Source organism: Muscardinus avellanarius, assembly GCF_963383645.1.
Source record: "Muscardinus avellanarius genome assembly, chromosome: 7".
NCBI classification, from domain to species: Eukaryota; Metazoa; Chordata; class Mammalia; order Rodentia; family Gliridae; genus Muscardinus; species Muscardinus avellanarius.
This window is the reverse complement of record NC_137793.1, coordinates 116,156,696-116,179,569: the sequence shown is the minus strand read 5'-3', so window position 1 is coordinate 116,179,569 and position 22,874 is coordinate 116,156,696. Positions and strand designations below refer to the sequence as shown.

Here is a 22,874-nt window from a genome sequence, read left to right as displayed (position 1 = left end):
TCCTGCTAATCTTCCACTTCTTAAGAAAAGCTGACCTAGAAGACACTGGGACTCTAACAGGGCTGGGTCTCCTCTTCCACTCCCAGTAGACACATGGTAACTAGTTACACTGCCCGTTGTTGGTGTCCGTGTGTACGTGCCCGGCCTGCTTCGCTGTTGACTGCTAACCAGGGAGCTCTGAGCTGCTGTCCACAAGTGTGTCACGTGATGGTATTGCAAACACGTGGAGCATAATAACAACCAGATGAAATTGGGTTCATGTGCATGTACGTGCTCTTCTTGTAAAGTGCCTGTGTGTGTGTGTGTGTGTGTGTGTTAGCTTTCTTTTTCATATGTGATTTTTATTATCACTTATTAAGACCATCTTATGGTTAGAATTATCCAAGGGTTTGGGTTCAGGCACAATAGCCTCCCATTGCAAAGAAGGCGTGGTTTGTAGAATACATAGTACAAACTCCTATATGTCATAAAGTATGTAAGCTGTGCTGACGAAACATCTCATTAGGAAATCCCTAATGAGTTACTTCCTGCAGTTTCCTTTCCCCAATTTATCTATGAGCTCTCACCGTTGCTAAAGGCCTCCTCTGCCCCAGAAGCAGGTCAGCGGCATGGCGCGGCACTCTGTAGCCCCATCATCCACGACGCCCTGGGTTGTGTGTTTGTTTATTTTGGTGTTTGTTTGTGTTTTGGGGTTATTTTGGTTGTCATGTTGGTACAGAAACAAACTTCACAGAACTAGAGGAAGGAGGGAACCAGACAAGCCAGGCCACGAGTATGGGTATCTAGCTGTAGTTATAAAAATACCTTTAGAGGATTTTTACTCCTGATTAAAAAAAAAAAAAAAAGCCATTAAGGAGAAACAGATTAGCCAGGCGTGGAGGTGCAGATCTGTCATACCAGCACCCGGGAGGCTGAGACAGGAGGCTCTCAGGTTTGAGGCCCGCATGCACGAACAGCAAGACCCTGTGCAAAATAAAAAATAAAGTAGGGCTGGAGGTGTAGCAACCCTGGGTTCAATCCCCAGCGCCATTAAAAAATATATATATTAAATATTTATGTGCATATAGTATCTGTGTGTATAAATACATAAAATATACAGATAGATGTATACACATATGTATAAAATAGAGAGCTGGACATCCCAGTACTTGAGCAGCTGAGACAGGAGGATCACAGGTTCAAAGTCAGCCTAAGTAACTTGATGAGGCTCTCAGAAACTTAGTTGGATCCTGTTTCCAAATAAAAAATAAAATAGGGCTGGGGATATAGCCCGGAGGTAGACCGAGACTGGGTTCCACCCCTAGTAACACAAGTAAGTAAGTAAAATGAAAACATATACATATATGCAGAAGGAATAGCGTGCTCCTTTAAACCTTCATACCAAAGCGGGACAGACAACAGAGGATAAGCGCATACGTGCCTGGAATCCCGGTGTCCCGTCTGAACCTGGGGTGGTGATTCGCACCATGTGAGTTTCTGTGTCTCCCCAGTGACCGGTTCATTGGCTCAGAAGAGCAGGTTGAGTGTCAGGGACAGAAGATAATTTCAAGACACAAGATCGTTTGGACCCATTGTTCTGCTGTCTTTTGTTTTTATGTATCTGCTGCCTCATCTCACCATCACTTGCATTTCTGTATTTTTGTTTCCGTTTATTTTAATTTTAATTTTTTCCCCCACATTTGTTCTCCAAATTGCCAATTCATCAGCTGCAGCACATCAGAGAGTTTGTCATCGGTTAAGCAGGCTCCACGGAAGTCCCCCTCCGACACAGAGGGCCTAGTAAAGAGTCTGCCTCCCGGATCTCACCAGGTAATGGCAGGTCTGCCGCTCGGTCCGTGCTCTGCAGTTGGCGCTCTGACACTCCCTGGGTGAGGGAGGAATGTGGAGCGGTGAACGAGGCAGATGGAGAGAGGGGACGTGAAGGGCCGGTGTACGAGGACCATGGGAAATGTTTGGAGAAGAATCTGGCCTGAGTGAAGTTTGCCACCAAACCACCACTGACATAACTGCTTACTAAAAATATGGATCCTTTGGACTAACTGGAACTAGAAAATGGCTTTGTCAGGCCTAAAAAACTTTAGCCTTAATTGCCTAGAAAATAAAATATAATGAACTATATTCTGTATTTGAGACTGTTAAAATAAGAAAACTAAACTTAGGAGGCTGACACAGGAGGATTGCAGGTTCAAGAATAGCTTCAGCAACATAGCAAGGCCCTCAACAACTTAGTGAGATACTGTTTCAAAATAAAAAATAAAATAGGGCTGGGGGTATATCTCTGACATAGAAAGCCTCTGGTTCAATCACAAGTATGGCAAAAAAGAAAAAGAAATTAGCAGGGAATAGTTGATATTCTTGGTTTTGATAAAACAAAGTTTATTTTCTTGGTGTCTCTGGCAACATTCTCACTGCTGTGGCACAGTAGGCCTCACCACAAACAACTTCAAGGAAGGTGGATTTATTTGCTCACAGTTTTGGAGATTTCAGGGTTCAATTCATGTCAGGCCAGTTCTGCAGAGCTCAGAGCTTGGAGGAAGGAAGCTGAGAGGGAGAGCCAGGCTCTGTTCTCACATCACAAAGGCTGGAAGGTAGAGAACAAGAGGTGGGGGGCATGTGTAATCCCCAAGGTCACACCCCCAGGGACCACCTCCTTGGCAACCAAGCTCCATCTCCAACATTGCTACCTTGTTTCCATGAGAGCTAGGAGGACATTCTATTTTTTTTTATTGGTGTATTATATTCATACATCATATTGGGATAAAAAACTTGTGTGGACATACATTTATGTATCACCCATTTAGCCCCTACCCAGTTCCCACCCCTTTCCCTCCCCATCCCTTCTTCCCATGCTTGGCTTAGTGGTTGACTTCGATATGCTTGAGTACATTGTGTATTTTAGAGAATTTCCTTCTTCCTCCCTCCCATCCCCTCATTTAGGTTGTCTTGTTTGCTCCTCTATAGGATTTTTCATCTAGAGTTAAGAGGACATTCTAAATGCAAACCGTTAGACTTTCATCCCTGACCCCTGAGCTCACAGCCACCTCATGGTGTAAACGCACCTGGTCCCTCTCCAAGAATCCCCATAGTAATAACAGTCTTAGCATGGCCTAAAAGTCCAGTCCTGAGACTCAAGGTCAGCTCTTGGCGATGAGGCCCTGCAAAAACAAAAGGCAAGTTACATACCCAATGTACAGTGGCACAGAGTAAACATTCGTGTTCCAAGAGGGAGATCTAGGACTGTAGAATGAAGGAATGGGACCAGAACAGCATGGAAACCCAGCAGAGCAAGCACCGGGTCCTGCAGCTCTCCTTGGCACTTGGGCTCAGGTGGTGGGATGTGATCTCCACAGCACTCTGGCAGCCCCGCCCCTGTGGCCTGGTCGACTGCAGTGAGTGGCATGCTGGCTCTTCCCGTGTGGCTCCATGGCTCACAGCTTGCAGCTCTCCCTTGCAGTTTCCATGTTTCTGGGACTTCTAAGTCTCAGAGGTCAGCTGGACGTGGTGGCGCACGCTTGTAACCCCAGTACTTGGGAGGCCGAGACTGGAGGATTGCGGGTTGGTGGCCAACCTCAGTAACTCGTAAGGCCCTCCACAGCTTAGTGACAGCCTGTTTCAGAATAATATAGGAGCCAGGCATGGGGGCGCGCACTTGTAATCCCGGCACTTGGGAGGCTGAGACAGGAGGATGGTGGTTTGAGGACAGAATCACTACTACTTAGGCCTTTTACAACTCAGTGAGACCCTGTTTCAAAATAAAGAATAAAAATGAGGGCTGAGGATGTAGCTTGAAGGTAGAATGCCCCTGGGTTCCATTTCCCAGTATTTCAAAACAATAAAAAATAGGGCTGGGGGTATAGCTTGAAGGCAAAACACCCCAGGGTTCAATCCCCGGGCCAAATAAAATAAAATGAAATCTCAGAGGTTTTCCTTGCAAACAGCTTCACAGATCGGCCCGTTGGGCCTGGCCTCAGGTTGCCTGCCTTTCCAGGCCTTCATTTGAAATCTGGAGGGAAGACGCCAGGATCCCTTTTTCCAGCAAAGCCAGCAGAATGTGAGCACTGAGATCAGCCTTCAGCAGGAAAGTCCACTCTCTAATTATTGCTGGGGGCCCTTTTCAGTCACAGCCACTGGGCCCTCCATCATTGCCAGGGGGTCTTGTTTCCATGGTCAGGGCAAACTGCCCTGACCACATTCCTTCCTTTCCTATGCAGATCTTTAACTGGCCTGAGTATTCCTTTTCTTGTTCTGTGCAAAGCCTTCAGACCTCCCTTCAGCTGTCTTACTTTCTTCACACCACCATATTTCTGTGCCCCAATTTTGCACATGGCTTTCTGGCCAAACTGCAAATCTAGAAAGTCTCTGCTTTGTTTTTCTCTCTCAAAATCTGCTGTAGAAATCACTGTACGTGGACCTCAATATGCGTAATGGAGTCTGGATACTTTGCTGTTCTGAGATTTCCTCCGCCAGCTTAAATCACCATCTTTAAGTCAGGTCTGACAGTCAGGCATGGTGGTGGATGCCTATAACCCAAGTACTTGGGAGGCTGAGACAAGGTGCTTACAGGTTCCATGACAGCCTCAGCAAAATAACTAGACTATTAGCCAGCTAGTGAGAGCCTGTTTCAAAAAAAATTTAAAACAAGCTGGGGGAATAGCTCAGAAATCGAATGCCCCTTAACTCAATCCCCAATACCACTAAATAAATGAATTAGGCCTCACAGAGTTTCAGGACACAGGCAAAATACCAATAAGTTCTTTGCCAGATTGTAACATGTTTGACCTGTACTCCAGTTTTCTGTGGGATCCTCAGTGCCCTCTGGATTTCTTGAGCAGTCATCTCTACCCTCTGCCTTTTTTGGTGGGGGATGCTGGGATGCTGGGGATTGACTTAGGGACATTCTACTGCCCCAAGCTATGCCCAACCCTATTTCATTTTTTACTTGAAACAGGGTCCCATTAAGTTGCTAAGGGCTGAATTTGTGCCACCGTGCCCAGCTACTGTCCACCTTTCTTTCTTTTTTTTTTTTTTTTTTTTTTTTTGGTGGTACTGGGGTTCCTGGAAACCCTTCTACCTCCGGGCTACACTCCCAGACCTATTTGTTTTATACTTTTTTTTTTTTTTTAATTTGGAAACAGGGTCTCTTAAGCCAGCACGGCTGGCTTCTAACCTGCGCGATCCTCCTGTCTCCACCTCCCAAGTGTGGGGATTACAAGCGTGCGGCACCACGCCCGGCACTGTCCACCTTTCTTTGGCATTCTGGCCCTTCCAACTTCCTCTCATTAACCAGTTCCATAGATTCACAGAACACATGATAAAAATTTAGATACAGCAATGACCCTGCTCCTCTGGCACCAGTTTCTGTCTCGGGCAGCATTCTCATTTCTGTGACCCAATAATCCCATCCACACAAAACTTCAGAGGGAAGGTTGGTTTCTTTGCTCAGTTTTTGGAGCTTTCAGCGTTCAGTCTTGGCCAGGTCTGCAGAGTTCAGGCACCGAGGTTGGAAGCAAAGAGGAGGGAACAAAGCTCTGCTCTCACCTCACAGAGGCCAGAGCAAGAGAGGGAACAAAGGGGAGGAGGAAGCGTACACCGGCCGCAGGCCCCACCCCAGGGGCCCTCCTGCACAGCCAGGCCCCACCCCAGGGGCCCTCCTTCACAGCCAAGCTCCACCTCCAACATGAGGGCTGGGGAGACACTAAATTCAAACCATTACACATGGATTCTTTAGAAAAAAAATTGAATGTATTTATCTGAATAATTAATAGGCTTGATAAACAAGGAATGGTTTTGTTTTCTTCTTACTGTAGAAAGTACAGGAGAGAAATAAGTTTTTTATTTGTGGCGGTGTGTGTGTGTGTGTGTGTGTGTGAATTTGTCCCATTTGCTTTTCCCTGAGGAGGCCCTGGGTATGGATTAAGAGGGAGTAGCTGGGTGTGGTGGCACACGCTTGTAATCCCAGCATTCGGGAGGCTGAGACCAGAGGATCGTGGTTCATGGACAGCCTCAGCTACTCAGTGAGGCCCTGTTTCAAAAAAAATAAAGAATAAAAAATAGGGCATGGGGTGTAGTTCGGAGGTTGAATGCCCCCAGGTTCCATCCCCAGACCCGCCAAAAAAAAGGGAGTAAGGAAGCTGGTGTGTTGACGTGCCTGTGCAGAATCAAGGAGGGAGGAGACCGCCCTGCAGCAGCACAGGCTTTACTGGGATAGAGCCTGTGGAGGAGGCGTCCAAAGGATGGAGCCCATGTCCACTTATAGACAGAAGCTTAAATAGCTTGTTTAAGGGGAAATGTTATGGGCAGGGAAGAGCAGTGGTCAGCCACTGCTAGCAGGGGTGTTAAGGAGAGTTACTTGGGTGGTTAGAGCTTGGTTAATGGGGATTTCTGTAAACAGAGGGCAGGAGTAAGCAAGGGGCTTCCCAGGCACACGTTAGGCAAGATGATGGGCTGTTTCAGTAAGCATCGGAAAGGGTATATTGTGCAAGACTTGGGAATTTCTGCTTTAGCAACTAGCCGGCCAAATGGCACGCCTTCACAAGATGGGGTCACTTTTGTTTGAGGCTCTTAACAGCCTGAGAAGCAGGATCACAGGTCTAAGGCCAGCCTCAGCCACGTAGCAAGATTCCCAGCAGCCTAGCAAGACCGTTTCAAATAAAATAAGGCTGCTAGAGTAGCTGAGAGGTAGAATTCCCCAGGGTTCCATCCCTCTAACCACCCCCAAGCACGCACGCACACACACACACACACACACACACACACACACACACACACACACGAGAATAAGCTTTGTAAATAAGACCTGTGGCCTCATAGCGGTGAGAAACGGCATTGTTATGCCTAATCACTGGGATCCACTCATGGGTGCATTGTGGGATCTGGAGCAGTGGTGCCGATTAGCACTGGAATAAAGGCCACCACGGAGCTGAAAAAGAACCCTCAGCACTGCCATCTGCTACCTGACATGCAAAACTTAAGAGGAAGAAAGGCCTCTGGTGCTCAGGGTTTCAAAGGTTCCAGCCCCAGGGCTGGGCAGTGGTAGTGGAAAAAATGGCAAAAGAGGGACACTGCTGTCACGAGGGGCCGGGGGCTGGGGCACAGGTGGTCCCGAGGCCGCACCTCTGCGACCTAACGCTGTGGTAAGAGGCCTCACGCACCGGGGTCACCGTCGCGCTGAGCTCAAGAAAGCTGGTGGACGGCAAGGGTAGCACTCAGATAAGGCTTACGTAGAAAAGCTCTCAGCGCTTGAGCCAGGGCAAAAAGCCCCGATCAAAGAGGGGCCTTGAGCCAGAAGGTGAGAATACCCTTTGACCTAGGGGTCTCTAGGGGTTGCTAGCCGGCAGCCTGCCCGGCTTCTCCACGCTCCCTTGGTTGGGCATCGAGCTGATGTCCAGCAGGGCTTGGCAACCCTCACCCACATCCTTGGCGAGGTTTTAGCTTGTTTTTCTTCTAGTTTTAGTTAAACTTGTTTTGACCCATATTCACCACCTTATGGATGTATTTTCCGGTTTTAGCTTTGTCACAGATGATGTCACAGATGGACCTCTTCCTACACTGCCTACGTGGTCCTTCCCCAGGCACACCCAACCTGCCTAAGTCACCACTCAATACATTGGAACAATCCTTCAGTGGATTTGTGCACAGTGAGACCAGAACCCTCCCAAGTCAATCATATCGCCTCTGAATATTTTTGCATTGCTAACACATGAGATTTTCCAGGGATATTGTATATCCATACCATAGCAGAAGCCTTTACAAATCAGATTAACCCAAATTTAATAAAGCTGCCTGCTAGCCGGGCGTGGTGGGCACGCTTGTAATCCCAGCACTTCAGCGGCTGAGACAGGAGGATCACACAGGCTCAAGGCCAGCCTCAGCTACTTAGTGAGACTCCAGCAACTTAGTGACATCCTGTTTCCAAATAAAATATAAAATAGGTCTGGGAGTATAGTCTGGAGGTAGAAAAGCCCCTGGGTTCCACCCCCAGTACAAAAAAATAAAATAAATAAATCTGCCTGCCAATAAAATCTAACACTATCCGGGTGTTGTGGCACACACCTATAACCACAGTACTTGGGAGACAGACAGAAGGATTGCAGGTTTGAGGACAGCCTCAGCAACTAGTGAGGTTCTCATCAACCTAGTGAGACCCTGTTTCAAAATTAAAAAGGGCTGGGGCTGTAGCTCAAAGGTAGAATGCCCCTGAGTTCAATCCCTAGTACCACAACAGAATTTTTTTTTAATTTCAAAAAATCTAACATTCTTTGTAAAAGTTAAGCAAAGTCCAATGTCCCACGATGTAAAATTCACAATATCTGGCACTAAACATGAATAGGAATACAGAGAAACAGGAAAATAAGACACATAAGCAGGAATAATCAGTTGCTAGGAACAAACCCGGAAATGACACAATGAATTCATAGACAAAGACCTTAAAACCAGCATTATAAACCTACACGTAGCCAGGCGTGGTGGCACATGCTTTAATCCCAGTACTTGGGAGGCTGAGACAGGAGGGTCACAGGTTAGAGAACAGCCTCAGCAAGTAGTGAGACTCTGTTTTAAAATAAAAATAATAAAAATAGGGCTGGGGTGTAACCTGGAGGTAGAATGCCCCTGGGCTCAATCTCCAGTACCACAAAAATAAATCTTGCAAATAAAGATGTAAAGGAAACCTTTAATTAATGAGGGGAACAAACAGGTATTTAAGCCAAACCACATGGCGTGGTGGTGCCCGCCTGTAATCCCAGGACTCTGAAGGCTGCAAAAGGAGCTCAGAGCCAAGGACAACCTGGGCTTCTCAGGGAGCCGCTCGGCAACCTACTGAGACCCTGTTGCGAAACACGAAACAAAGGGTGGGCATGTAGCTGAGAGGTAGACTGCCCCTGTGTTCAGGCCTCAGAACCACAGAACAAAACAAAACCCAAACCAAAATGGAACTTACAGAAGTGAAAAGGCACTGGATAAGCAGATCAGATGCCTCAGAAGGAAGGGTCAGTAAACTGGAAGACAGCAGAGACCACCCAAAACGAAACAGAGACACTGAGATGTTCTAGAGTGCGCGTGACTGCGGCGAGGGGGCAAAGCCAGGCCAGGCGGGGTGACTAGTGCCGTAGGTTTGCCCGGCCTGCTGATGGCTGGGCTCCGGATCCGGCCAGAACATGCCAACTGTCTGATGGAGCGCTGGGGGAGGGGCTGAGCCCAGACTTCAGTCCAAGTACAATAGAGATGGTCAGACCAGATAGAAGTACCGCGCCCTTGGTCAGCCCGCTGCTGCGGGTCTGTAACCCCATGTGCTCGGGAGGCTGAGTCACGAGGCCTGTAAATTAGAGGCTTTCCTGGACAACTTAGACTCTGTCTCAAAAATAAGGATAAGTAGGGATAGGAATGCAGCTCAGTTCAACCCCTAATACTGCTTTAAAAAAAAAATACCCTTACCCTCTCACTTAGCTATTTTCTAACTCATATTTGTACCTTTTTTCCTTTTTAGTGGTAGTGGGGGTTGAATCCCAGGGCTTTCTACCTTTTTTCTACATCCTCAGCCCTATTTAACTTATCGTTTTGAAACAAGGTTTCGCTAAATTGCCGAGGGCCTGGTAAGTTGCTGAGGCTGGCTTTGAACCTGGGAGCCTCCCAAGTACCAGGATTACAAGCATGTGTCACCACGCCCAGCTCATACCCTTTGCTGTAGTCACAAACAGCGGTAGAATTCTTCTCTTACATGATCCTGGATTGTGTGTTCTCTGCCAAGTCAGCACAAGCCTTTGAAGCACACCACAAGGTTTCCGGCAGATCTACCTCAAAGCTGATAGTTTATTTAGGTTTGCTTTGGTGGTCTTGCTGACTTACATCAAAAGGATCCTCTCCTGCGGTTGCAGGACTCCCCAGCTTAGTGAGGCTCTCAGCAACTTTGTGAGACCCTGTTTCAAATAAAATATAAAACAAGGCTGGGAATGTAATTCAGACAGAACGTCTCTGGGTCCAATCCCCAGTACCACACACACACACAAAATTCTCCCCGAGCTGATAAACTTCCTGGCCATGGAGTCAACACAAGTTTGTAATGTATTAGTAATCCTAAAACACTACTTTACAGCCAATCTAAGCATGAAAATTCCCTCCGAGTCGCTTTCCTGAATATTAAAAAGTGATTTTCTCCATGATGGAGAAGCCCAAAGTTATCTGAGCATCCTGAAGGCCTGAGGTTCCCAGGGGGTCTGGTGTGATGCCGGCACACTTCCCGAGCCCCGCTGCGTGCTGCTCGCCAGCTCTCCGGGGTCTGTGGAAGGATCCAAAGATGGAGGAGGTGAGAGGGCCTTGTCAGTGAGCACCTCTTCCTCAACCATCCCTTCCCCTCTGTTTGAACATACTGAAGGGAGATTCGCTCCTAAGAATCCCGGTGACTGGAGAGATTAACAAACCTAACAAGGTGCCTGCAGCATGAGCCCGTCTCAGAAGAGGGCGAGGCAGGCGGCCTGTGTGTGTCGGTGGGGAGCCGTGCCGCCATCACAGGCCAGACCTCCCCAGTCTGCTCCTGGCGCACCCTCCGAGTAGCGTCTCTGTCCCCTGCTGGCCCTCAGCCTCAGGTGGCTTCCTGGGTCGGGCATCAGGTGGAAACACCCTCAGGAGGAAGGGCTGAATCTCCGCCTGTGCAGTGTTCACTGTGGAAGAAAACCTTTAGCAAGACCCCCAGCAAGCTCCCGGCCAAGGGCCTAGGACAGGCCGTACGCTGGGGTGGGCCATGCCCGGGCTGGGCCTGCGGCCTCCCAGGTGTCAGGAATCTCCACTGGCAGCCCCGGGCCAGGAAGGGGGAAAGATAAGCAAGAGCTCTTTTAAAGCTCAGTCTCCATGAAGATTGGCTCTGGTTTTTCTGGTTTTGTGGTACCGGGGATTGAACTCAGAGCAGGGGCATTCCACCTCCAGGCTTCAACCTCAACCCTATTTTTCTGTTTTTATTTTGAATCGGTCTTGCTAGGTTGATGAGAGGCGCGTTGCTGAGGTTGCCTGGGCTCCCTTGTTCTCACTATACTGTGTGAAAGTGAATCTGAGCGGGGTGGAGGTCCTTTTTTTTTTTTTTTTTTTTTTTTTTTTTTTTTTTTTTTTTTGCAGTACTGGGGATGGAGCCCAGGGGCATTGTGCCTCTGAGCTATACCCTACTTTTATAGTCTTTTTTTATGAAACAGGGTCTCACTGAGTTGCGAATGGCCTCACTAAGTAGCTGAGGCTGTCCGCGAACCACTATCGTTTGGCCTCATCCTCCCAAATGCTGGAATTATAAGCGTGCGCCACCACGCCGGCTGGTGAGGTCCTTTCCACATTGGTCTGTTTCGGTGAGTCCTCCTCCCTGGCCCTCAAAATCAAGGTCAGGGGCCCATCCACAGGGACACAGAGGAGGTTTTAGCATCGAGGGACGGATGCAGATACAATCGGGATTATTTTTCGTCGTTACTTTCTCTGTTGTCCGCGCTTGCGCTCCTGTGGATGCCAGTTACCTGCTGTGTACACCACCACCCAGAACAGAGGCTTAAAACGACCCCTGTTATTTGGCCCCCAGCTCTGCAGATGGGCAGGCAGCCCTGGGTCAGCTGCCCAGCGTCTGCCAGCCCGCTCGTGCATGAGTCTGACCCTCGGCAGGGCACTGGGCAGACAGGCAGGACCGGGTGCCCCGCGCCTCTCAGCCAGCAGGCCGGCCTGGGCGTGTCCGCAGAGCAGTGGCCATTTGGGTCTCAGGATCAGTAAGAGTGGAAGCCAAGGCCAGGTGAGGTCCAGGGTGGCATCGCACAACGTCGCCCTGCCAGCCCAGATTCAAAGGTGGAGAACTAGGTTCCTGCTCCCAGTGGAAAGGTACGGCACCATACTGCAGAGGCCGCTGGTACACTAGAGGAAAGAGCTTACATCCATTTTATACCCCGCCATGTGTGCTACACCTCCCCATACGGTCCATGGCTTCAGTGTCTAAGGATATTGAATTTTTGTGTGCGTGTGTGGTACTGGGGGTGGAGCCCAGGGGCCTTCTACCTCTGGGCTATGCTCCCAGACCAATTTTATACTTTATTTGGAAACAGGGTCTCTAAGTAGCTGAGGCTGGCTTCGAACCTGTCGATCCTCCTGTCTCGGCCTCCCAAGTGCGGGGATTACAAGTGTGTGCCACCATGACTGGCTTAAGAATATTGAATTTTAAGAAGTCTGTCCTGTTGACTTTTTTTCCTTGTGGTTCTGGGATTGAATCCAGGGCGTTCTACCTCCAAGCTACACCCCCATCTCTATTTTGTTTTTTATTTTTTTGATTTTTTTGTGGTGCTGGAGATGGAACCCAGAGGCTTTCTACCTTCGGGCTACACTCCCAGACCTTTTTTCTTTTTTATTTGGAAACAGGTCTCACTAAGTTGCTGAGAGCCTCACTAAGTAGCTGAGGCTGGCTCCAAACCTGTGCGATCCTCCTGTCTGAGCTTCCCAAGCACTAGAATTACAAGCATGTGCCACCACACCCAGCTTGTTTTTTATTTTGAAATAGGGTTTCACTAAGTTGCTGAGGCTGACCTCTAACCTATGATCCTCCTGTCTCGGCCTCCCAACTACTGAGATTACAGACTTGTGTTATCATGCCTGGCTTGTTTCCTTTTTGATTAGCATTTCCTGTTGCTTTTCTTGCAGCTTTCCGAGGTGATGTAGACTGTCTCTGTGTGATTCAGAAGGAGCCACATGATGTGTCTCACATGTGATAGGTGTTATCAAGTACCATCTACACATAGCAAGCTAGGCATGGTGGTACACGCTTGTCATCCCAGTGCCTAGGAGGCTGAAATAGGGGGATCGCAAGTTCACAGGCAGCCTCAGCAACTTAGTGAGGCCCTCCTCACCTTAGTGAGGCCCTGTTTCAAAATAAAAAATAAAAAAATAGGGCTAAGGGTGTAGCTCATTGGTAGAATGTCCTGGGTTCCATCCCTAGTAATGAAAAAAGAAATCATGGAAGCAGCCTGGGGTGTAGTCCGTGGTAGCAGGCACGATTAACACGCGCACGGCGCTGGGTTCAGTCGCTAGCAAGAAAATCAGGAAGCAATACTGAGTAGTCACAACAGGTCAACCTGAAAGACCCGAGCTACAAGGGCCATACTGAAGAATGTTCGAAGTGTCTCCAGTTGGTTGCGTTGTTGATGTTAGCAGCTACGCTGGGTTTAGGTACGTTACTCTGAAGCTCACGATTTCCATATCAGGTTGAAGAGTTTTGTGGTAGATATTAAAATTAGAAATATTCCTAAGAACAAATAGATTGTTCTGGAAATCTCCAAACCTATACAAAAGTAGAAAGAATATTGTAACAACTCCCCATACCCCGGCTCTGGGTTTCCAGTACATGCCCTGTCTTGTTCTAAAGTCAGTCCTAGACAAAACATCGGTTTGGAAAATGTCGAGAAGGAAGTCTGTTCTGGAACCTCAGTGCCGGCTTCTGCACGGGCAGCTGTGGGACCTCAACTTTCCTGTAACTCGTGACTCTTCCCTGCAGGGCCCAGTCATATACGCGCAGTTAGACCACTCTGGCGGACATCACAGTGACAAGATTAACAAGTCGGAGTCTGTGGTGTACGCGGACATCCGGAAAAACTAGAAGACCCAGAACGCACCTCAGCAAGAAACAAACCCAAGCTGGACTCAAGAACAGAAAATGTAGCCATCACCACACATGGCATTGAGGACCCAGGCAGGACCAGCACATGTGTGTACCCAGAGGGGAAACGAATGTGTATACAGTGTGTATATTCTATTTAATCTTCCCGATGTGAGGAGCCAGCGTTGCATGTTGGAAAGTTTGTATGATTCCACAAATGTGTAAATGTCTTGCTGTGTTTTATATTCTTTCCGGGTCATTGGCAGTTGGGAAATTTCAGAAGCAGTCCCCTCACGGCCATGTACATATGGTTTGCCTTAGCGGAGACAGCACCCTTCCTGTTAGTATTTCCAATAGACATGGCCTTTTTGTCCAAGGGCTCAACCCGTCTTAGCATTTATCGTAGTTGGTGAGTGGAGGTTCTGGGACAGAAGCACAGCTGGGAGGCCTTCAGCACGGCGTCACAACTGGCTGGTTGCAGCTTTTGTAGACGGTGTCCGTAAACTGTGCCACTCAAGGACACTCTAAGGAGTCTTTGTTGACACTCTCTAAAACTATGGGACCATCGTGAGAGGTAAGTGTTGCCTCAGTATGATTCAGTGTCGCGCCCTTTACCATACCGGAGTGACTCGTGAGCTGTAACCGCAAAGCCGGCGAAGGCTGAGAGCTGAGCACCTCCAGCGCCCTGGAGATGCTTTGGACCAGTGCGGGTGCCACTTGTCTGTGAAGCCCGGAGGCCGTGAGGGCAGGCACTTCAAGGCCAGCTCGATTTTCTGATCAAGGCCTTGAGGCCCAGCCTTGCTTGAGGAGGCCCGCAGTCTGGAGGCAGTGGGCATCAGCTGCATTCTGCACTGAGGTCCTCCCTCCCACCTGGGTGGGAGGTGGGCGGCTGGGTCGCCACCCTGGTGTCCCAGGCCACTGTCTAGAGAGGCGCCTCCCTCGAGGTCCAGCCCGCTCCCGCCGTAGGCCTCGGGCTTGCAGAGCAGGTCCCAGGACCTCAGAGATCTTGAGCTTAGGGCTCTAGATTGTTTAAATCAACAAGGGCTAACCCCACCACTCTCTTCTCTGTTCCCGTTTGTCATTTGTTTTGTAATTTTTCTACTTTGTCCTGATTACTTGGAATGTATAAACAATGAAATGTGGAAAAACAGATTCCCCCACCCCTGAAACTCGTTTCCTGCGCTGCCACCCCTGGCCTCTTGATCTCCGCATCCCTGCTTCTTGGGAAGGAGCAAAGAACATGCTGAAGGCTGCTAAGCAGTTTTTATGTTGCCATTCTCCTGTTTCTCTGGATTGTTTTAGGAGCGGCCTTCCCGCTATAGAACGGTCTGGAAGCCCGTGGCTATGGGAGAAACTGTCCAGGTGGTCCGCAGTGTGCTGGGGCCGGTGGCAGTGGTGGGGAGCCCAGGGTCCCCACAAGCTGGCTCCCTTCCTCCAGCCTTGGCATCTATGGGGAGTGTTCGGAGGCCGGGTTGTAAGGATGAATGACGGGAGCGGCAGGATTCATCTAAAGGTGTGCACGAGGCGATGAACAGATGGGGCGGGAGCGGCCCAACCAGCTCTCGGCCACGAGGGCTCATTTTCTGAGGAGCTGCTCGTCAGCGCCCTGGGGGAGCCTTTGCACATGGTGACTCAACCCCCAGACTGTGTCCAACACAAAGGGCACACGTGGCCAAGGGCCCGGGCGTGTGCATCCATGTGCAGGAGGCTTCCTGCCTCTAGGAAGGGCATTCTCTGCCCCGGTCCTGTGCACCCGCTGCACGGGCCTGGTCCTTCTAAGGGCCAGAGCCCTGTCTCCCTTCAGGGACAGGACCACAGTTGGTGAAGCTGGGGCTCTGGGGGGCGCTGGCCTGACACCTGCAGCCTTTCCCTCTGCCCCGCTACCCCTTCCTGTGCCTGACTTCATGGCCTCTGGGCCCCACAGACAAGTGACATCCTCAGCACCCCGCACCCGCAGACAAGCCCTCCCAGCCTCGTCTGCAGCAGACCCGCACCCAGGCTGCTCCTCACCTCTGTGCCCCTCCAGGGCCCGCTGCCCGGCTGCAATGGCACCGACGCCTTCCTGCCAGTTGTCACCAGCTGTGCGCAAATTTGTACGGGATACCTAAAATGGATTGTGTAACAGGCTGTGATTCCCAACTGTCACGTCTCGGTGGAAATGTTTGGAAAAACCCTCAAGTTCATTAATTTGGGATCTTTTTTCAGTTGTACTTCTGTGAATATTTCAATACATCTTTTTCAATCTGCACATGGCGTTGTGCGCTCATTTCTCATCAAACAAGAAAAGATCAAGCCAGGGTGGTGGTGCACGCTTGGAATCCCAGCATTCAGGAGGCTGAGACAGGAGGATTCGAAGACAGCCTCAGCCACTACTTAGTGAGACCCTCTGCAACTCAATGAGACCCTGTTCCAAAATAAAGAATAAAAAATAGGGCAGGGGGTGTAGCTCAGAGATAGAATGCCCCAGGTTCCATCCCCAGTACCAAAAATCAGCACCTTGCCAGCCCTTCTGCAGCCGCCACACCAGCCTCTGCTCTTCAGATACCCTCGGCATCAGGCTCAGATTACATAACTTGCCCCAGCCAGGGTCCTTTAACCAGTAAGGTACTAAAAGAAAGAGAGAAACTAACTTCTTCCTTTTTTTTTTTTTTAAACATTACTGGGGATGGAACCCAGGGGCATTCTATCTCCAAGCTTTACCCCAAGCCCGTGTGTGTGTGTGTGTGTGTGTGTGTGTGTGTGTGTGTGTGTGTGTGTGTGTTGCTGGGGATTGAACCCAGGGGCATTCTACATTCCAGCTACACTCCCAACCCCATGTTTAATCTTTATTTTGAAACAGGGGCTCACTAAGTAGCTGAGGCTGGCTTTGAACCTGTGATCCTCCTATCTCAGCTTCCCAAGTACTGGGATTACAAGCGTGTGCACCCAGCACTTCCTCATTTTAATAACCATGGCATGCTCCTTCCCAGCCTGCAGTTTCTTTCTGTCCCTCAGGAGCTGGGTATTAGCAGGAGGGAATGGTAGTATGGGGATCAGAAGCAGACGCTGCCAGATCTTCACCCCAGCTTAAAAGACAACATGGAAGCCGGGGGCGGGGGGTGGCACATGCTTGTAATCCCAGTACTTGGGAAGCCAAGATAGGAGGTTCACAGGTTCGCGACCAGCCTCACCTACTTAGGCCCTCAGCAACTTAGTGAGACTCTGTTTCAAAATAAAGAATAAAAATAGGGCTGGGGTGTAACTTGGAGGTAGGATGCCTCTGGGTTCCATTCCTGGGACTGCAATCCCAGTATTCGGGAGACTAAGACAAGAACAATGCAGGTTAGAGGCCAGCCTCAGCCATTTAGCATGTCCCCTTAGTAAGACCCTGTTTCAAAATAAAAGGCTCGGGTGTCGCTCAGAGGTAGAACGCCCCTGGGTTCCAACAATCCCCAGGACCAGAAGGAAATAAGAAAAGACAACATGTTGACTTACTCTGCTGAGAGACATGTCACAACTTACGTGAATGAAGACGCGCTGAAGTTCCAGGGATGTGTTCACGTGTCCATTGCCAAGGCTTCTCCGTGGGCCCGGCTTGCGGAACCCGTGCTCTCGCCTGGGAGAGAAGATGAGTGGCAGGTACAGCCCCAAAAGTGGCCCGTGCGTGTGAACAGCACCCCTCCCGTGGGAGCAAAGGCAGGTGCTTCCCTTCCAACAAGGACAGCAGGAGCGGGTTCCTCCCAGTTAGCGTGAGCTGGGCGTAGTGGCGCACACTTGTCATCTCAGTACTTGGGAGGCTGAGACAAGAGGAATCCAAGCCAGCTACTTAGGCCCTCTGCAACTTGGTGAGACCCTGTTTCAAAATAAAGGATAAAAATAGGGTTGGGGGTGTAACTCAGAGGTAGAATGGCCCTGGGTTCCATCCCTAGTGCCACAAAAAAAAAAAAAAAGAAAGAAAGAAAGAAAAAGAACAGTAACAGCTAAGCATGTGTGGCCTTCCTCCTCCTGAGACGAGGCCATGCGTAGTTCCTCAGTTCTTGTCTGCTGAAGGAAAGATGTCATCCGAGCAGACGCCACTAGGTAGCCATGAGGAGCCTCATCAGGCCAATTCCACAGGAGGGTCCGGGAGCGCCCCCAAGGGAGGAGAGCGAGCGCTAGAGAGAGAGCCAGAGGGAGCACCCCGCTGCATGCCGGCCTTTGTAAAAGCTCTCTTTTTTATGTGGTACAGGGGATGGAACCCAGGGGCATTCGACCTCCGAGCTACACCCCAGCCCTATTTTTTATTCTTTATTTTGAAACAGGGTCTCACAGAGTTGCAAAGGGCCTCACTAAGTAGCTGACGCTGGCCGCGAACCGTGATCCTCCTGTCTCAGCCTCCCAAATGCAGAATTACAAACCTGCACCAAGCCCGGCTGAAAATCCACCCCTTTAAACGTGTGGTCATTTTGGGTCTCTGCCACACTCACCGGGGCTGCGCAGGGTACAGGGCTGTAGCGTGTGTAAAGGCCAACACTGAGCTGAGACGGGCTGCAAGCCTCTGGCAGCAGCAGGGCAGGGTCTGGCTTTCCCGTCAGGAAGGCTTTCCTGTTCTTTTCTTTCTGCCCAGTCTTTTTTCCTGTCTACCTAACATTCCCCCCTCAAGCGCTGGAGACCCTGAAATCACTTACAGCAAGGGGGAGGGGCTGTCTTCTGTAACTTCTTCAAGCTGGACAGGGATGTAGACACCTCAGGGCCTCCTGCCCTGCTCTGTCAGGACAGGGCATGTTGGGACAGAAGCTCATTCCGGGAGGCAGGTTGGCCCACAAGTCCCTGAGAGTGGACAGCGGCCACTGTGGAGAGGGCTTGGCAGTCCACCCGAATTTTATTTGAAGTTTGACAGCCCAGAGTAGGAAAGAAGCGAGCTTTGTTAGCAGGTTCAGGAGACAAGGGCCATGAGTAAGAGGAGCATCATGGCCAAAGGCCTCCATGAAGGGCGAGGGGACCGTGTGTTTTTGATATTCATTCCTGGGTAGCTTGTTTTCTCAAGTTGGATGCTCTTTTTGTTAAGTGCCAAATACTTTTTGCAAATGACTGGATTTAGTGACATAAAAGTGGTATTTCTGAAGTATAATTTTTTGGGTTTTTTTTTCTACTGTAACAAATATAGTGTTCATAGCCAACAGGCATGGGCCTGCAAGGAGTTAGAAACTTATAGTAGCCTTTGAGCTACTCATGGTGTAGGAAGATAGAGGTGATGGGATCTTTTGAAAAGAAACTGGAGGTCTCCTGTAGGTGTACAAGTATGGTTGTTTGTGGGTAATTCTGGAGAATGAACAACTGTATCTGGTTTGGTTCATGGCTTGATACCACAGAGAAAGAGTCCTTTCCAAAGTGGGGTTAGTTGTGAGCAGACTACCAGAGGAAGTACTTTTTTTTTTTTTTTTTTCCCCCAGTACTGGAGATGGAACCCAGGGGCAATCTACCTCTGAGCCACACCCCAACCTTAATTTTTACTCTTTATTTTGAAACAGAATCTCACTAAGTTGCAAAGGGCCTCACTAAATAGCTGAGGCTGTCCTTGAACCAGATCCTCCGGCCTCAGCCTCCCCAATGTTGGGATTATAAGTGTGCGCCACCATGCCTGGCTGGGAGCTTCTATTTTAATAGACTGGCCCCGGGGCCTGCCACCTCCTATAGAGAACATATCTGAAAATAGAAGAGAGCCCAGCATAGTGTGGGAGAAGGCTGTGGGTCCCCAGGAGAGGGGCAGAGGCTTTGGGTCAGGGGTCTGACCACTAGTAGATGGGTTCCTAGGGTAGGTCCATTTGGCGTTTTGTCTTCTTCCCTGCACTGGGGCCAAAAAAAAAAGAAATAGGAGGTTTAACAATGCCATAATGAGCCCAATTTACCAGTTTCGCAAAAGTCAAGGCTATCGTTTGGGGTCATAAGGCTTAGATATATAGAACCAGTGTTTGTATGTTTGATCATGCCAAAAAAGAGGTAGCTAGAGTCTGGTGTTAAACTCAAAGCTTCTATTTGTTGTGTTTGTTTTTGTACTGGGAATTGAACCCAGAGGCATTGTACCTCCAGGCTACACCCTCAACCTGATTTTTTAATTTCTTATCTGGAAACGGCCTCACTAAGATGCAGAGGGCCTCACTAATTAGCTGTGATCCTCCTGCCTCAGCCTCCCAAGTACTGGGATTACAAGTGTGCGCTACCATGCCCAGCTAGGACCATGCTTCTTGACTATTTAATTGGTACTGGGGCCAATTTCCCTTGTCTACAAACATCCCAGAGGAGAATCCGGAGGTTCATGTTCAAAGGAAAAGACGTTGGGCCTCGAGAGTGTGGGCAACCCCTCCTTCCCTCATGCATAAAACTTTCTGTACCATCAGGGGTCTCCTTTTGTGCCTGAAAACTGGGGATCCGGTGTACCAGGCGGCTTTGCCAGACCTGCCTGCCTAGTCTTTTCAAGGTTTTTGTTTGTTTGTCCTGGCCGGGGGAAGAGGCATAAATTTGATAAATCTTTTAGCTTTCCTAAGAAGCATTTACTTTAAATTGAACTTACCTAATTTAGACATTTTATCTATAAAATACCTCTTAAAATCAAGATACCTGATGAACAATATTAACATTTAAGATACTTTTAACAAAGGACTGTCCCAAGGTAATGGATATTGTAGTTTAAAGTATCTTACAGAAGCAAAGGGAACCTTGATTTAGCTAGCCACCTAGGAAGAGAAAATGTATATGTTAGTGAGTTTAAGTGTATCTTGATTTTTATCTTGTAAACAAATTTAAAGCCAATATTTTCTATGGATCTAAGTTATATAAGCTAAAAGCACTTGGATTTAGGATTCTTAAATATGTGAGCACTCATATATAAGTCAGTTTGGTATCCTGCAGACAAGAGAGAGAACATAATAAGCAATGCCCCTGTAGAGAAACATGGGTAAAAGTAAACAGAAAACAAACATTTATAGGTTTTATCTCCCCGGTGTTGGGTCCCCACAGGTAGGAGGGAGATGCTCTCTGCAGAGAGTGCATGCTGGATTCAGAGCTCCCAGAAGCCAAAGCACTGCTGTGGAATTCACTGCATGCAGCTGGGGTGCTTGGGGAGGGATGGGTCAGGCGTGGGCGATAGTCAACTGATTTTAAGTGGCCACTTTGTCTCCCCTGGTAGGGAAATCCACACCAAACACTCCCATTTTATCCCCTCTGAGATTTTGAAAAGGGATGGTCTGTTGTCTAATCCAGGATAAAACTGAGATGTAACCTCAGTAAGGACAGCAGGAAAGGGGAAAAAAAAGAGGGACAAAATGCATTAGATTGAACAAAATTGATCAGACTTAACCAAGCACGCAAGGCCAGGTAAACTTATCAGAAGAAATATCAGAAGAAATTACCACGAGCAGAAAAGGCGAAAGAAAAAAAAACTGGTGTGAAGGGTTGGCAAGATGGCGGACCCAAGCCCACCACAAGTGCGCCAGAGCATGGAAGGTCCGAGGTGGCGCCTGAGGGCTGTGTGTGAACACCTATGATGACCACTTGATGATGGCCAGTAGCTGCAAAGGGGCCACAGAGAGGCTGGATTGAAAATCTCCCCGGGACCTGAGCCCACACACCCAGCAGGTCAGCCTGGCTGTGTCAGTCTAGGAGCCAGAGCCACTGTTTTGGGGTTGGTTACCAGGACTTAATTTTCTCTTAGATCTGGGTTTAACCTTGATAAAATTTGCCCTTTTCACAAAAATAACCTACTGTATGATTTTGATAGTTTTCCAATTAAAGCATCGCATTACCTCGCATATAAAACTGTACGTTGACTAGAAACCCAATTTTTGGCAACATGTGATGCCTTAATAAGGTCCCCAAGCAGAGCCATCCTGTGTTATCTTAAATTTTAAGAAGCCAAGCGCATTTAAAGCACTGATTGTAGCTTAGATTGCCCAAATTAATTCGATGTTACCCCTGAAATCAAAACGTTGGACAAAAACGTTAGTATTTTAAATCACTTTTTCCCATTAAAGGAACTCTGAAAACCAAGGACCTTACTGGTTGGTCATCTAGGGAAAAAACATTTTATTAAATATTTAAAGACTAGCTGGCCAGAAACCACTTAAAATGTTACGGGCTGCCCATGTGGAGATGCTTAAATGGCAGCCTGGAGCAGGACACAGGTGCTTCCCTCTAAGGGGACCGCTTGCCTGGGTGCTCAAGCTGGCTCACAAGATGGCGCGGGCCCTGCTCAGTGGGGACAGCCTGGATCAGCATAGCCTCGGGCCAAGGAGGAGCTGGTTTGGGGACTTGGCGGAGGCTGAGGCCGAGGCCCTGTCCACATCGTCTTCCCGCCCTTGTGGAATGGGCTGTGCAATGTGCGGGGCTCAGGGGGTGCAGAGGAGCAGGAATGGGGCGTGGGCACGGGGAGCCAGGCAGTGTGCCTGCTCCTGCAACCCTGACCCCGGAGTTAAAGGTGGCAGCAGGCCGTGCGGTGGCGGCTTTGCCCCCGGGGAGAGCGGGGGGCATGGCGGCTTACCTTGAATTAGAGACAGACCAGGGCAGCCTTGTGCAGTATAGAGTGGTGAGTCCAAAGTTCTGGTCTAGCGAAGGAGAGACTTCATCCAGGCGGATGGCATTAGGCGGCCAGGGGCAACTTTATCGGGAAAATCCCAGCGGGAGCAGAGGGCATGCGAGCGCGTCCCTGCCTCGCAGTGAGCGGGAGCAGAGGGCATGCGAGCGCGTCCCTGAGTGGGAGCAGAGGGCATGCGAGCGCGTCCCTGCCTCGCAGTGAGCCTTTTAAACTTACCAGAAAATCCAGGCCTTTTAATGGACGTTCACTTCGAGCTGCCCCCAGCAACTCCCCGCGGTGCTCAGGATCCAGGGTTGTGTCTCGTGGCGAGCAAAGCTGCACTGCGATCGGCTGGGCAGGGTCTGTTTCTTTTTAGGACGGCTTTTTTTTTTTTTTTGCAGGCTTATCTACCTACCTGACACGCCTGCAGGGAATCTGGATTCCAAGCCCCACCGGGAATGTGCCGCCAAATGCCTACCGGACACCTCACACCTTGGCGGCGTGACCGCAGGCGTCTCCTCCTGCCCGCTGCCTGGGGAAGGCCAGGGCGCCGCTGGGAGACGTGCTGGGCTCTGCTTTCCAGTGGGTTCCCTCCTACACACTCTTCCTGTATTCAAGATTATGTATTATGAAAATTTCTGAACACACTGGAAGATGAGAGAAGGGTCAATCAACCTCCAGAGCTCCCTAGCCGTGTGCCTCTCTTCTTTCTGGATTGTGTTAAATCCCCGAGTCATGTCATTCCAC

General features: G+C 49.3%; 1 protein-coding gene across 1 annotated transcript in view; it reads left to right on the top strand.

Annotated features, from left to right (window-relative positions):
* Nucleotides 1–13,600, top strand: part of MPZL1 (myelin protein zero like 1) — a gene marked incomplete at both ends in the record, with an annotated part of 52,047 nt that extends 38,447 nt beyond the window's left edge. Inside the window, 2 exons of the mRNA XM_080699433.1 lie at nt 1,707–1,809; nt 13,499–13,600. Of these exons, the coding sequence (XP_080555559.1) occupies nt 1,707–1,809; nt 13,499–13,600 (205 nt within the window). The remainder of the gene's footprint in view (nt 1–1,706; nt 1,810–13,498) is intronic.
* Nucleotides 13,601–22,874: the final 9,274 nt, after the last annotated feature.